Genomic DNA, 15,990 nt, shown 5'->3' with positions numbered 1-15,990 from the left:
GATGCAGTGTTGACGCGTTCATGTAAGATGTAAGGGTGGCGCTGCCAATAAAGCACCTAAAGCTGTCACAAAGAACCGGCAAAAGTAATGATTATGAATATGTCAAGATATAGCAAGGAGACATTTTAATTGTTTGCTAATAAACAAGTGTTTTCTGTGTCAGTGTCGGCTGCAAAGATTGTTCTTTGATTGAGATTGAAGTTGACGATGCTGACTCGCGATCTTCACAGAAGTGAACGCGCAAGAGAGAAATGCACATTTCATACGGATTACATAAGCAGAGAACAGTCTGTTTTCTTTCGTTTTGAATTGTTCTGTTTAAAAGTAAACATTTCAAGCTTTCTATAGATATATTTCTCAGGTCTGTGAGGCAAGTAGGCTACCTTATACGCTGAGTTTCGGTTCATTTATGAGATGAGCTCCAGTTCACGCGGCGGCGCCTTCGTGTCATGATTATCTATTTTCTACTATATTTATCTTATTTATAAGATATTCTTATAATAGATATCTTATTTATATCTTATTTATTAAATATTTAGGCAATTGGTTGATGAAACATTGATTAAAATTAAGATACAATTAATACAAAACGAAATTAAATTTAAAGACAGGCTTTGTGCTTTCTGTTTGAGGTCTCTGTGCAAGTTTTAAAGCAGTCTTTTAGTGCCGCTTTCAGAGCGGTCGCGTCCATAACATTGTTTTTTTTTGTTAAATAAATTTCTAAATAAATGTGACTTATAGTCCAGTACGACTTTTTTCCTCTTCATTACGCATTTTTTGACTGATGCGATTTATACTCCGGAGCGACTTATAATCCGGAAAATATGGTAACTTATTATATGGTCAGGTGTTCTGAAGCATGGAGAAACATGATTTTGATTTGAGTGATAGCCAAGGTCATGGTTTTGATTCCCATGGAATGCAAGAACTGATAGAAATAAATTTAAGTGCCCCTATTATGCTTTTTTCAAATATTATCTTTCACACAGTGTGTAATATATCTGTTTGTAAATGTAAAAGGTCTGCAAAGTTTTAAAGATCAAAGTGCATGACAAATAAAGTTATTGTCTCCTAATTCAAACAATGATTCTAAAGTGCTGAAATTAGTCTCACCTTCTGTTACATACCTACACATACCAATGTAACAAATTTGCATAATAACAGCCTATGGTCTTCATTGGCTGCCTGGGAACAATTTCTACTTTGACCCGCCCTCAAACACGGTAGTTGTAGCTGAGGCCTAGAAAAGTTTGGTTCATGTTTTGATGCTGTTTTCAGAGTTTGATGCACTTCAAAAGGATGAGGACTCAACTGGAAATGCACAATTCATGCATACAAATCTGTAGATAAATGAAGATGATTAAATTAGACCGATGCATCAAAAGTTATTCTCCCCTCCATAATCTTTTGATTCCCTCCATGTGACCCATGTAAGTGGGGGATTCCCCCCCAGTTTAAAAAATGAAATTCAGGCCCTGTCGCATGGGATAAAACTGTCTGCCAAATGCATACATTTAAACTGTGAGTTTGTAGCATTCTTCTAGTCTAACTCAAACAGTAGAGCATGACGCTAGAAATGCCAAGATCATGGGTTTGAATCCCAGGGAATTTAATTTGAGATGTGGGCACTGGATTCAAAAAATTAATATGAGCTTTCAGTTGATTGTGGAAGGGCAGGGTTTAAACAAAATAAATGATTAGAGAAGTTTAGCACACATTATCAGAGAGAAATCTGTCATTTTGACAGGAAGATCAAGTCATGACATTTTGATTAAAGTTTACAGAGTCAAAAAACAAACAAAAAACAAAAAAAAACATATACATGAATGAATCATTCCCAATAAGATCAATGACATGCATTTATACTAGGGTACATTTTTAATTTCGTGCTGACTTTAAGTATGATCTAAGGGTGGTCTAAGTACAGTGCACTTTAAGTTTGCGGTTAAAACTTGTATTCTACATGTATTGCACATATTGGTGGTGGTTTACATTATTATAAAAAGCCACTGTAGCATAATGCAATTACACAAGGGTTAAAGCTGCCCTATAATGTGTCATCAAGTGTGTAGTCATCTTCATCATCATTTAGTGCAACTTTCACTTTTCTAAAGTATTCATTACTTGAAAAGGGGAACATGTTGTAACATCTTTGTGTGTTTTTATATTTTCGGGATGTATGAATTTTGACATACAGTATGTGATTGCTTCAAGCTCCAAGTGGGTCAACATGTTCTAAAAAACATAACATTTGCTATACAGAATTCAAGAGTCATTAAAAAATAACAGCCTGTCTATCAAAACAGAGTAAACTGGGTTTCCACTAACTGCTTGAAAGCATGATGCCTCACACACTGACTGGGATTTTGGTCAGAATGCTTGAGTGCCTCCGCCTGAGATAAGCAATGAATCCTATTCTCAGTCAGACACACTTATCTTAGGCTCTATTCATTTCACTTCAGCTCACCAAACTGATATCCCCCGAGCAAACAATAGCTTTCACTAACAATCACAGCTTCCTGTTGGACAGGCCCAGTCTTTCCATGCGGAAACCAGCGTGCAAAGAGAAGATCCTGTGAGGTTCTCTTGTGCAAGGAAAACAAAAGATGATTAAAGACTTGAAACTGTATGCCTTACAGAGACTCTTAAAATAGTTTCATAATAGTTTAAAAGTTTGGGATCTGAAAGATTTTTTGGTTTTGAAGATTTTTTTTGTGATATCTTATGCTCAAAACTACAGTAAATGCAGTAACAGTATAAAATATTATTACAATTAGAATAACTGTTTTCTATTGTAATATATTTGTAAATGTAATTTATTAATGTAATGGCAAAGCTGAATTTTCAGCATCATAACTCCAGTCTTCAGTGTCACATGATCCTTCAGAAATTATTATAATATGATGATTTGGTGCTTAAAAACATGTATTATTATTATTATCAATGTTAAAAAAAGTTGTGCTAATTAATATATTTGTGGAGATAGTGATAAATCTGTTTAAGGATTCATTAATGTTTAATGAATAGAAGGAACAAATGAAAAGAAACATGTCCCTTAAAGGTGCAATGTGTGTTTTTCTTCTGAACAATAGAGTGTGTGTGAGTGAGTGAGTGTGTGTGTATTATTTTACACTTAACACATTTAATTAACTTAATTTTCGGTTTTAATATGATCACAAGTTTTAAGTTCAGAGGGTTGCAGAAGAAACCAGGTAGTACATCAAGCTGTTTTATCTCAAGAGATCAATAAAAAAAATTGTATCCCTTTTGAAATGACCGCCTTTAAATAATAAAGCCGCCTTTAATAAGCGACCAAATTATCAGACGCAGAAATATAATCATATTTTAAGAAAATTAAATTCTCTAATATCAGATCGCCAGCTTGTTCTCATGATCTGTATAGTCCAGAGAAAATGAAGTCAATCTTCAGATTCTGCATGGCTCAGGGACTTTGGCTTGGCAGGCCATTAGACAGATGGAGGAAGAGGTAGTGACTGCTCCCGACTACAGATGAGAGCGTGACCATCTGCACCTGCTTCAGCTATACACTTCAGTGCCTCTGCCGAAAAGTGACTCGATTCAACACCACTAGCCAATTAATCAGTCAATTCTGAGATTATCACCATCAGCCATATGGCTATTGAATATTTGTATCCATTTCTTTTGTTAGGATTTTGACATTTCGATATCATACTTCAGTCATCCTGACTCCTACCTACCACCCAGATATTGATATCAGCCTTTTATTGAAACCCCACATTCATTGGTTTGACCAATTATACTGGCATTAATAACGTCTTAGCAATTCCCTGGAATGGTGAACTGAGCTATTAATTATAATACACAGCTATCTAGACAGTGCCCAGTTATGATGGTGTCATACCTGCCCACGAAGTTTTCCAGGACAGAGCTTTTGCCCGCACTCTGCCCCCCGACCACCGCGATCTGCGGCAGGTCCAGGTCGCAGCTCTGTCCGATGGCACTGAAGGCGTCCTGCAGGCGGTTCACCAGCGGGATGAGATCCTCCATCCCCCGGTTGCCCATGGTTACGGAGCCGCGAGGATGCGGCGCGTGAATCACTGGGCTCAGCAAACCTTTATAGGCTATAACAAAAAAATATTCAAATTGAGAGAGAGAGAGAGAGAGAGAGAGAGAGAGAGGGAGAAAAAACTTGCCAAATTTAAATAAGCTCAGTTTTTATCCAGACATAACGTTAGTATCTTAATCAATTATTGGTGACATACAAAACCACTATTACAATCATACTGCGTTACTTGACGATATAAAGTTGTTGTTTTTTGTTTGTCTGTACAAAGTGTATTATGAACATAAAAATAAGTTAACTTTGTAAATTTAAAACGTAATTAAGTTACCTGTTGTTCGTTTTTCCGAGCGTTGGTCCTCCTGACAGACGGAGCAGTTCAGAGTAACGGCGCTCGTGTAGCTACACTGTACAGGACACTGAGCAGTGACTGAACTTAAAAACACACACCCCTTTCTATACACGACGAGCCGAAAGAAACTATAAGGCGATAAAGAAACCTAATAAACTATCTTCACTGAAACTCGCCGTTTTAATCATCGAAATAATCTCCGTTTTCATTTGCCCTGAACTCAACTTGTGGTCGAAACCTGACAGCCAACTGTTCGTTTTTCGTTGAGCGCGCTTGCGCGTGCTCGCGCAGACGCCACTCCTCTCTAGGGGAATATAAAGATACAGATTTGGTGCTACTCAACTGCTCTTTTTGCTTATTATTGCTTGTTACTAATGTATGAGGAATTAAAAAAAAAAAAAAAAATCAGAATTCAGTGATAAGGAAAAGGGCAGAGTGACGTACCAGCAGTGGCGTGCGGCGTGTGCTTGCGACCCTGCCCCTTTGCTTAATGCTTTCACAATCTAAAAACGATAGACCAGAATGAATACATACAGACTAAAATATGTATGTATTCATGATATTCACAATATATATATATATATATAAAGAAAAACTCAGTCCGTTGCGACTGGTTAATCTTAAGTGTCTATTCAGTGAAAGCAAAAACAAATATAAACACGTGGATACTTCTATCAATCACTCATTTATTTGAATAGCGGAAACACATACTATTATTATGATATGGAGCAGCAGAAACGAGGATATGGAGCACCAGAATATCAAACATACATGTGAAGTGGTATAAATAGAGCTGAATAACATTAGAAACTAGGACATTTATGCACATCTAGGTAGTAGCTAATACTATTCGTTTATAATTTAGTTTTTTTATGGCCTTACTCCCCTTGATAGGACAGTGAATGCCACTGCAGGGTGCATCCACCCTCATGTCAGAACAGTAGACTCATCCAGTAAAAATAACACTGCACAGCCATTATAGGGTTGCCAGATAGTTTGATTCTGTATAAACACTAGTGAATTTCTCTTTACAGCAGTACATTTAATTAACATTATTGTCAAACCAGTAAAAATGTCCTAAAACCTTACATTATATGAACATAGTTGATATGTTATTATAAGGCATATCTCAGAGGGAATAAAACAAACAGATTTTTTTTTATTATTATTTCTGTTTCAGGACCATTACAATTCTTTTTTGTTTGAACATGAAAACAATAAAGCAAGATAAAATGTACTGACATTATAAGGCAGTCTTATTATTATCTGAATTTAAAGTGTATTCCCTATATTGCTAGTATTTGTCCTATAAAGTAAGACAATTACTGTATTGATAATCTGGGTCTTTAAATGAAGCCTTTTGATGTTAGTCTTTCCTTTTAGATATATATCATCAATGATAATAGTTGGTATAGTTTTAACACGTTCAAATACTTTTGAACATTTTTAAATAGTATGTTGGTGTTTTCTTTAAAAGCACTGGAAGAGAAGGGTATCATCTATCACAAAATTATATTGATGTGTGCGGATAAATAATGTATAATAAAAGCTGCAATATTCCATAAAAAAAATTAATGGTGACTTAACGGTCTTTCTAAGTCGACGTTTTGTTGTTATTGTTGTGTTCAACAATAGGATGCAATATGGACCAGACTATATGCCAACACAAGACTGGGACTGGGATAATTTCTTGAAAATGATGCGCACAGGTGAAATATTTTTTCTATTTGTTTTATTATTTTTCATTTCTCTCCACACCTTTAGATGACTTTCAGGTCATTCAGCATTGCAGTAATGTCTATTTGAGGCACACATGGTGCAGTCTGGGTGTTTGCACATAGTGACTTCTGTAGGTCTTTTGCTGTCTGCTGTAATGTTTGTGGAACACTGTGAGGTTTGTGTTCCTCTCCTGCACTTCTGCAACACAGTAGCACCTCGTTGACTTCACCCTCGATTCCACGAGAGAACACACGCGGGAACACGGCTTGAACACGTTCAAGAACTGACATCCTGAGAGCCGAGTCTCGACACACAAGGTTCAACATAAATAGTCCTGTGGGATGGGAAAAAGTAAGATTGATCATGGAAAACAACCACTTTTTAAAGCACAAATGTATATTTTACTAACTATCTCAAAATCAGAACTTTCCAAAACTTCTTTTAGTGCTTACCTCGAGGGGTTAATAAGCTGTAAACGTTCTTCAGAAGTGATGTTTCTACAAAGGCAGATGGAGGGCAGCTCATGCCCAGGGTCGTGTCTTTGCTGTCAACGTCAAACATGATGACATCAAAAGAATGTCCCCCTATAAAGAGTGCAGATAAATGTAATATATTTTAGAAAGAACAGGTTGTCTTGAGCAGAGCAAAGCAGCTAAAACCCAAATCCACCTCCATCTCTTCTCCATAAAATAGATGACCAATAGTCCATCGAATATTGTTGTGGACAACAGGGGGCCTTAGAGTCAAAAAGGTTTCGAATTACGAGTCTAGATGTTCTCTCACCTTGGCTCTCCAGTGTTTTGATGTGCTCCAGTCCGTCTCCCAGTATAACTTTCAGCCTCTTGTCGGTCTGAAATCCAAACCAGGTCTGAGCCACTTCCAGCACTGCTGGGTCCAGTTCAACCACTTCCACCCGTGCACAAGGCACAAAGTCATGAAGAAACTGGGGCAGACCCCCGCCACCTAGTCCCACCAGTAACACGGATACTGGGTGATCTGTTGGAGTACATGTGACCGACTAATCAGAACAGACTTTTTTGTGAATTATGCATATCGTTGAGGGGGACTGACATTCATCACCATAATAGAGGTCCATATGATTAATGCTCCTTATTGCAGTGTTCTGAACTCATACAATAGCTCTGTGTGAGGAACAGACCGAAATCTACTAGTTATCACCTACCAAAGCTATCTGACATTCAATTTACAGCAAAATACCATTAGTAAGCAATCAGTTGATTTTAGGTCTAGAATGTAAAGTTTCAACCCTTTTTTTGTGCTTATAATGTACAAGGTTTTATATTACACATTGTTTTGAGTACAACATTTGGCAGGATGTGGAATAACATTGTTTAAAAGAATTGATTAAAATTAATTTTGAATAAATTTTTTTTTAATGTAAAATAATTTTTCTTCCAATTAACAAAAAAAAAGAATCGACAGATTAATCGATTATCAAAATAATCGTTAATTGCAGCCCTAGTGAACAGTGACTTTTTCCTTCTCTAACGGTTGTTTCCTCTAAACTTGCAATATAACACACGTCTTGTGGATTACTTTTTTTTACAAAAATCATGATTATTTTAGGCTTTTTTTTATAGCCCCTGGTCACTATGAACCATCATTCATCGACAAGAGCTGCATAACAATTCTTCCCAAATTTCTACTTCTATGAAAAAAAAAACATATGGAACAGCCTGATTTTTGAGGGTGTGAACTATTCTTTTCTGTTTCTATGGTACTAGTAGCAGCAAAATTGCAATCAGAACTACAAAAATAATAATGATACATTTCAAACTAATTTTTCAAAAGAACCACTGTTAAAACTCTTAAATAAATTTTAATTGTATTAATTGATATTATAATAAAAAGCTGCACAACTGTTTTCAACATTGATTATAATAAGTGCTGTTTCTTAAGCACCAAATCATCATATTAGAATGAATTCTGAAGGATCACGTGACAATAAAGACTGGAGTAATGATGCTGAAAATTCAGCTTTACCAACACAGGAATAAATTACATTATAAAAAATATTAAAACAGAAAACAGTTTTATTTTGTAATAAAATTTCACAATATTACTGTTTTTACAGTATTTTTGATCAAATAAATGCAGGCTTGATGAGACTTCTTTTAAAAGCATTGAAAAATCTTATCGACCACAAACTTTTGAATGGTAGTGTCTACTTCAGGACTTATATTGTTGTCTGCATATTTAGCCAGGATATAATGAATTATTTTAACATCAAATAAAGTACACACTGTAATTAAAAAGGATAACGATACTTTCCTAATGTAAACGCTTCAAACTTTTTCTAAGCTTTGTAATGTTTGTACACTTACCTTTACTATTGATTGCATCCATTCCTAGCATGGCAAAACCCGCCACCATGACTTCATGGTGTGTACAGCAGAGAAAACCCCTGTCCACACTGCGATCTTTAGCTTCCATTAAAGCAGGGGCTTCAGAAACAGATGCTTTGGCTTTTTTCTTGTTCTTCTTTTTATGAGTAAAAGAAGCTGGAGAAATAGACAAAACACTGACATAAGTCTTCAGTCTATCTGTAAACATTGCAGAATTCAAACACAGCGGTTTTCAGCATCCAGGTATTCTGTAACTGCACCTGTGGCTTTAGACCGGAGTCTGCTCTCCGACTGCACCAGCTGGGAATTATTCATGAAGATCAGCCTGCGATAGAGGTGACCATCCTCTCCTCTCACATCCTCCACAGAGTACTCTCCAGTCAAAGCACTGAGCCCTCGTCCAACGACCTCCCTCCAGCCCAGGTCTCCTCCCACAGACAGGAACGGCACCTACACCGTGAGAAAGAGAAAATATAGAGAAAGTGCATGAGTGAGGAAAGAAGACAAGATAAAGAGCAATACAGCTGCATGTTATTCTCGTGCACCTGCTGATTGGCTGGCATTCCAGGAGGAGCGAGTTCCATCACCATTGGAGAGAGCTCTGATTGGACCGCCTGCATGTCCTCATACTCTTGATCTCGATGCATTGCCACAATGACCAGGCGTCTGAATTTTGCACTGGACGCTAGCTGAGTCCGACCTTCAGCTGAGCCATATAACCAATCAGACTCACGGCCCTGAGGAACTAAAAATAAAAAAAGTTTAATTAAAAAGTTTTAATAAAAGTTGCTGTTTAATTGGGAAATGCTTAAGGCTAAGAGTCAATGATTGGATGATTATTGCAGTGATTATAAGTTTGGCAACAGTTCTTCTAACCCTAATTGAGTGTGTAGCTTTTCATTTCTTAAACAACCATGTAGGAAGAGACATCATGGCCATATTCCAGGATGACAGTGTCAAGATTCATCAGGCTCAAACTGTGAAAGAATGGTTGGGAGGGAGCATGACGAATCATTTTCACACATGAATCGGCACCTCTGAGTCCAGACCTTATATTTTTGGGATGTGCCAGAGTAGACTTTACAGAGTCCTTGACTCTTGCATTGTCAATACAAGATCTTGACCAAAAATGTATACACCTCTTGATGGAAATAAATGTTGTGATGCTATTTCCATCAAGCGGTGCATCAATTTTTTTGACAATATACGAGTCAAGCACTCTGTAAAGTCTCCTCCAGCACATCCCAAATAACTACAGTACAATCTCACAAATCATTGCAAATTATGGAAAAATCTAAAACCATTGAATTAAAAACTGACTCTACTTCCTTCACAGTGCTTCATGGGAGTGAAACTAAAGTGTTTTTTGGTGTGAATGTGATTTGCTTGTTGATTCATGGAGATTTACATTTTACATTTACATTTATGCATTTGGTAGACGCTTTTATCCAAAGCGACTTACATTGTATTTCAAGGTACACATTTACATTCTTATCAGTTCTTGCTTTCCCTGGGATCCATGATTTCCTTGCAGAATCATGGATAATGTAGTTTTTCACTTTTTCAAATTTTCATTTAAAGTTTAAATAACGTGTGCATAGACCATCGATTAACAACCTTGTAGCTCACATTAGGTCGCTCTTAAACGGTTCATAATTTATCCCAGATTGAGTAAATAAATGGGATTTTTACATCCAGAACTCAACTGTTGCACTCTGTAAAACAGGTAATTACACTTATCTTGGCCTATGTCAATGATAATAACAATGAAGAGGCAAAAGAACCAAATGCTCACCGATAAAGATGGCAAAGTGGTTACTCCGTGGCAGCTTGGCAGAAGGCAGGCTGTCCTGTACAGTCAGAGTGTATCGTGGCTGGCCGGTGGCTGCGTGGCACAGCGTGAGGGACTGTGTGCTGCTAGCATCTGTTCCACCTCTGAGCTTATGAAGCATTAGATTATAGGCCTGCCTTTCCTTCACAGCAGACAACAGTTCCTGTACTGATGCGAGTCTAACTGGAGCGCCATCTTCCCCCTGACAGAGCTCAAGCACTGCAAACGGAGGCGCTTGGCGGAATTTGGTGCAGACCAGAACGAAAACAGGGAGGGCAAAGGATTTATCGGACACTTCATTCTGCTGTCCACATAGACAGTGAATTCGTACAGCCCAGCCCTGAGCGAAATGTTCCACGGCCAGCTTTATGACATGTTCCTGGGCTAATGTTACGCAAACGTACCGGCCCCCAACACTCAAAACTCTGACAACTTCTGCAAGCATCCTGCCTGCAAGAGCACCGTCCTCTTCTGAAGCCATGGCATCAAGCGTGCCCTTATCTAGGGCTGCCTGAAAGCTCCCGCTCTCAAAGCCTGTCTGGGTGGCATCCATCTGCTGGAAGGTCAGGTCAGGACGGCGCTCTGCGTTCCGCTGGTTCATGTGAGACACCACCGTCTCGCTGATGTCAATGTTGGTTAGCTGATGGTAGCCAACATCATAGAGCTGTTCACTCAGCTCAGAGTTACCACAGCCAACCACCAACACCTGCAGGCCAACAGTTACAATTCTACTTATAGGATTACGTAACACTTGTGCAACCTACCTATTTAGGTTCCTAAAGAATTATTGGTTGTTTAAAAATAGTTTAGTCATAATTTACCAAAAATATTGAAATACTCTAGCTTTTCTCTAGCTCAAAAGTGTGAAAGAAGTAGAGAATCGTCCTTTAGAGTCAGACTTTTAAAATGAATCAGTTGTTCCAGTGACAGTGACATTTAAATGACTTAAATTTTGGTCTGTTCATCACACAAAGCAGGGCTCGACAATAAGGGCTGCCCAATGCCAATTTAAATATTCAAGCGCAACAAGACGCGAAAGAGACACACTTCTGAAGCAGGCGCTCTAAAAGCCACTTTTCAGACAGCGTGCAAATGCAGAATTGAGCACTTTTGCACGTCTTCTTGTGCTTGAACGGACATATTCACATAAGAAAATGCCTGTCTCGGCGAGTATTTATTTGTATGTTTTTTCTACTGTATTTGTGCTATTACAGTTTAAAATAACTGTTTTCTATTTCTATTTTTATTAAATTATATGTTATTTATTTCTGTTATAGTTTACAACCATTCTAATATTCTGATTCGATGCTCAAGAATTTGCATTATTATTATCAATGTTGAAAACAGTTGTGCTGCTTAATATGTTTGTGGAAACAATTATATTTTTATTTTCAGGATTCTTTGATGAACAGAAAGTTCTAAAGAACAGCATTTATTTTAAACAGAAAGTAATAGACACTAAATATTTTGTAATATTATGTATTTACTATCACTTTTGATCACATTACACCTTACTGAATAAAAGCATTAATTTATTTAAAAAAAAATCTCTTACTGACCCCAAACATTTGAACGATATTTGAACTTGACATGAGAGCATCAGGAATCACTAAAGTCTGGCATTATTAAAATCATAGTTACCTTATCACGGGGTTTAATGTATTTATGTAGTACACCGCAGAGCGAGTTGTAGTCTCCGTACCACTCGAAAGCCTTTTCTCCTCTTTTACGGAAAAAGCGCTCCCAGTAGTCGGCTGAGCTGAACTCCTCAGCGGTGCGAGGCAATAAGCTCATGCTTATGGATCGGATACTCAAACCCCCTCTCAACTAAGCTTTATTTAGATTTAACTGATGAATTATAAATTTTTGCAGGCAGATAAAACTTTACCAAGATATTTAGAGGGAGATATTCAGTCGTTGACATGTGATGACGCTCACCCACATGTTTTGCACTTTCCACCCGGAGTGATTTTACAGAAGGACGATACAGAACAAGCAGCGATTGGTCAGTGTGTGTCCAGAGTGTGGTATATGCGTTCACTGATTGGTGGAAGCTGTAGATCAATGAATACGATTGGTTTATGGCATGACAGAGCCCGAATGTTTTTACCGTTCCTACAGTGTGTTGTTGCGGGGTCGAAACAGGCTGAAGCATGGCAGTACCTACCGGCAGAACTGTGGTATTCGTTACCGGGAACGCGAAAAAATTGGAAGAGGTGAGAGTATGGCGTGTTTCATAATAGTGAACCAGCCAAGTATAAATACAACGTCAAACAGAATGTGAATAAGCGTCTTGCAGTGCATGAATCTCTCCTCTCCTCACATGTAACTTAATATGTAATGGCAGCTTCATAAATATTCCATGTCCAGTCCTGCTAAATAAACGACTAAAGTTAGTTAGTTAGCGGATTTTATAGTTTACAAGATTTTTATTTTTAGATTCAAGTTATCAACTGCACACATTTGAGCTATGCCCACAAATAGGCTAAAAAACACGGCCTGAAATGTTAAATAAGTTTTTATTTGTGTTCAGTGGTAATTCAGCAAATCATAAATGTTATATTAACTGTTTTATTTTATAATAATTTTCAGGAAGATTCGCAAAAATGCACATTAAAACTAAATGCAGATTAAAACCATGATCTTGCCATTTTCTAGAACTAAACGGTAAAAATAAATGTTAACATTATGTAGACAATTAAAAATAAAAACACTGGAATGGGCCAAAATTTTGCCTAGTTAAAATATGACTCAGCAGAGGTTAGTATTGATTAAGACTGAGTCAAACACAGTATATGTTTTTGCAATTGAAATTATTTTACTTATTGAATCTAATAGTTCCCTGTTCAAACAGGTAGTTCAGATCCTTGGTGACAAATTTCCCTACAAACTGATTTCTAAGAAGATTGACTGTAAGTATTTGACTGTTATACTTATGTTTTTTTTGACTTCTCAAACATGCTGTTGCTGTATTTGTAATGTGATTGTGGCTTACAGTGCCTGAATATCAGGGAGAACCCGATGAGATTTCTATACAGAAGTGTAAAGAAGCAGTCAGGCAGGTTTGTAAATTGCACACTTTTTCACTGGCTTTCACTGGGTTGATGCCTCGGCTCATACATGATCTTGTGTGATTTCTCTGAAGGTGGATGGGCCAGTGCTGGTGGAGGACACCTGTCTGTGCTTCAAGGCGCTAGGAGGACTACCAGGACCTTACATGTGAGTCTCTCTCTAGTTCCTTTTATATGCTGTAAATATAAAATTATATGCATGGTATACAGTAATTTATATTTTTCTTCTCTTGACAGAAAATGGTTCTTGGATAAACTGAAGCCTGAAGGTAAGACACTTTGACAAAGATTTGGCCTACATCTATTGAATTAATATGAATTATTAAGCTGTTTTCTTTAATATGTTTGCAGGATTGTATAAATTGCTGGCAGGTTTTGAAGATAAAACAGCCTGGGCTCTGTGTACATTTGCTTTCTGCGCTGGAAAAGAGGAGCCAGTTCAGCTGTTCAGAGGAAAAACCGAGGTGAGCATGTTTATTTACTGTCCCATCAGATATAGTGCTTTTTACATTGAGATTTGGTGCTCAAACAGGCAATACAAGTTTAAGGATCTCATCTTATTTTCTTCTCTCTTTTCCCCATCATTTCTGTCTCCAATATCACTATCAAAACATAAACTAAATCCATTGACAGATGAGATGTACTGTATATAAGCACCACAGATTTTTAACGTACTCTACCATTAAAAAGTTGGGGTCATTAAAAAAAAGTGTTATGCTCACCAAGGCTCCATTTATTTGATCAAAATATAGTAAAACTGTAACATTGTGAAATATTATTTACTGTGATGCAAAGCTGAATTTTCAGCATCATTTGTCCAGTCTTCGGTGTCACATGATCCTTCAGAAATCATTCTAATATACAAGCTTTTCTTATTCTTATCACTGTTGTGCTGCTTAATATTTCTGTGGAAACTGTGTTATGCTGTGTTAACCCAATAGCCTGCTGGTTTTTGATTCTTCCCTCAGACATTTCTAATAATATTTTTTCAGGGCCGTATTGTAGAGCCCAGGGGTCCAAGGGATTTCGGCTGGGATCCTTGTTTCCAGCCTGATGGTTACGAAAAAACGTGAGGAGAATAAGATTTTTTTAAATTGTGTTTTTCATGTTCACCACTAGGTGGCAGTATCGGTCAAATTAAATCCAATGTGCTTTGATTAACAAAATGTACACCTATTTATGATAGACTTTTCCTAGAGTTCGTGTGATCGCAGTGTAAGAATGCATAAATTGCTGTGTTTATCTTTAAAGAATGAAATATTAACTTAAATCAGTGATAAGGGAACACAAGCCTTATTGACAGTTTATTTAACGGTATCTCAAATCGAATGCTGTCAGATAAAATGATTAGAACTATTCAAAGCTCTTTTGACTTGATCCTGCTTTTGTTTTTCTGTTTCCTCTGTGCTGTGTTTCTGTGGGCAGTTATGCTGAGCTCCCTAAAGAAGTGAAGAACAGCATCTCCCATCGGTACCGTGCCCTGGCAGCCTTGTCGGAACACTTCTCCCAGCAAAACGACACACCGGAGACCAAGCGCACAAAACACCAGGACTGAGTTCTGTTCTCTTTCCAAGCAGAATCGGCCAATCACAGCTCAGTTTGGCTCTGCCTCAAATCAATGTACTAATGTGCTGATCTTAAACGGGTTAATATGTACTCCATCCTCTTTGTCTTTTAAATAAATGTCTTTTAAAAAAAAATCTAATATTTCATTCATTCTAATATTCATTTAAAGTTCTAATGAATCTAGATGGATTTTAATTAAGTTACCATTAGCTATAGTAACTATAGTTAGCTTTATGTAAAAACTGTTTATATGTCCCCATTTGAATTGCTTTGTAAAAGTGTGTGTGTGTGTGTGGCTATATGTTTGAGGGCCGATTGTCCTCACTTATATAGTGAAATATTATGATAACTGACTAGTAAGGACATTTTACTGGTCCTTACTAGTTAAAAGGCTTGTAAATTGTTTTTTTGGTAGGTTTAGAGTAGGGCTTTGGTTGATATAAAGTCAATGGAAGTCTATGCAATGTCTTCACTAATATAGTGAAGCTCTATCGTGTGTGTGTGTGTGTGTGTGTGTGTGTGTGTGTGAGGACTGAGCAGGTCTCCGGATAGAGACATGGGGAATTCAGAGTAATAAATCTTCCGGATGTTCCTGTGACACCTCCTGTGTGTTCATCTGCCCTCTGCGCAGGGGGGATGTTACTCTGTATTACAGTTTTATCATCCACTGTTTGTGTTTCTCATTATTAATGGCATGCAGGCAGTGTTTTCACTGCTGTTTCTTGCATTCTCTGTCATTCACTCACTCGCTCACTCACTTTCTCTTCCTGTCCCTCTTTCCCTCGTGACAAAGAAGCCTTTATTGGTAACACGTGTGTATGGACGCATTTGATTGAGAAAGCAGTATCGCCTCTCTTAAAGAAGGCTCAAGAACCTATTTCATTTGGGAGAAAAAGATATGAGATGTTCCAAAGTATTCTTTTTTTTATTGTTGTGGTGTTTCCTAAGGCAAGCATCACTATAATGCTTTTACTTGAGAGGTTTGTTCAAATCACAAACAGCAAATATTACATTTCAGATATGAATAAATGTGACTTGCTGAG

At 37.4% G+C, this 15,990-nt stretch overlaps 2 protein-coding genes across 3 annotated transcripts; one reads left to right on the top strand and one right to left on the bottom strand.

Annotated features, from left to right (window-relative positions):
- Window positions 1-5,061: 5,061 nt before the first annotated feature.
- mettl13 (methyltransferase 13, eEF1A lysine and N-terminal methyltransferase) lies at window positions 5,062-12,277 on the bottom strand. 2 transcript variants are annotated; one of them, XM_081378078.1, is made up of 8 exons: window positions 11,952-12,277; window positions 10,275-11,016; window positions 9,025-9,224; window positions 8,740-8,929; window positions 8,459-8,635; window positions 6,897-7,109; window positions 6,566-6,697; window positions 5,062-6,447 (listed from the first exon to the last, which is right to left on the bottom strand). In XM_081378078.1, exons 1-8 carry the CDS (start codon window positions 12,102-12,104, stop codon window positions 6,155-6,157), a joined length of 2,100 nt encoding a protein of 699 aa, XP_081234204.1. In that variant the 5' UTR covers window positions 12,105-12,277; the 3' UTR covers window positions 5,062-6,154. The 2 variants fall into 2 exon arrangements, with proteins under 2 accessions (XP_081234204.1, XP_081234205.1); XM_081378079.1 differs by having other exon boundaries at window positions 12,199-12,255.
- Window positions 12,029-15,990, top strand: itpa (inosine triphosphatase (nucleoside triphosphate pyrophosphatase)). Its single transcript, XM_081378080.1, has 9 exons — window positions 12,029-12,315; window positions 12,432-12,526; window positions 13,165-13,222; window positions 13,308-13,372; window positions 13,456-13,529; window positions 13,619-13,650; window positions 13,733-13,845; window positions 14,374-14,450; window positions 14,807-15,990. The coding sequence occupies exons 2-9, from the start codon at window positions 12,464-12,466 to the stop codon at window positions 14,934-14,936; spliced, it is 612 nt and encodes a 203-aa protein (XP_081234206.1). The 5' UTR covers window positions 12,029-12,315; window positions 12,432-12,463; the 3' UTR covers window positions 14,937-15,990.

Source organism: Scardinius erythrophthalmus (genome assembly GCF_964197995.2).
Source record: "Scardinius erythrophthalmus genome assembly, chromosome: 11".
NCBI lineage: Eukaryota > Metazoa > Chordata > Actinopteri > Cypriniformes > Leuciscidae > Scardinius > Scardinius erythrophthalmus.
This window is presented reverse-complemented; position numbering and strand designations above follow the sequence as displayed.

What these genes read in the sequence shown, in the direction of transcription:
- mettl13 (XM_081378078.1), bottom strand. Translation starts at nt 12,104, where the DNA reads ATGAGCTTATTGCCTCGCACCGCTGAGGAGTTCAGCTCAGCCGACTAC. An exon ending in CCACTTTGCCATCTTTATCG is followed by an intron (nt 9,225 to 10,274) that starts GTGAGCATTTGG and finishes TTTTATTTTTAG; the next exon opens with TTCCTCAGGGCCGTGAGTCT. An exon ending in GAATGCCAGCCAATCAGCAG is followed by an intron (nt 8,930 to 9,024) that starts GTGCACGAGAAT and finishes CTCACGGTGTAG; the next exon opens with GTGCCGTTCCTGTCTGTGGG.
- itpa (XM_081378080.1), top strand. Translation starts at nt 12,464, where the DNA reads ATGGCAGTACCTACCGGCAGAACTGTGGTATTCGTTACCGGGAACGCG. An exon ending in GGATAAACTGAAGCCTGAAG is followed by an intron (nt 13,651 to 13,732) that starts GTAAGACACTTT and finishes ATATGTTTGCAG; the next exon opens with GATTGTATAAATTGCTGGCA. An exon ending in TGTTCAGAGGAAAAACCGAG is followed by an intron (nt 13,846 to 14,373) that starts GTGAGCATGTTT and finishes ATATTTTTTCAG; the next exon opens with GGCCGTATTGTAGAGCCCAG.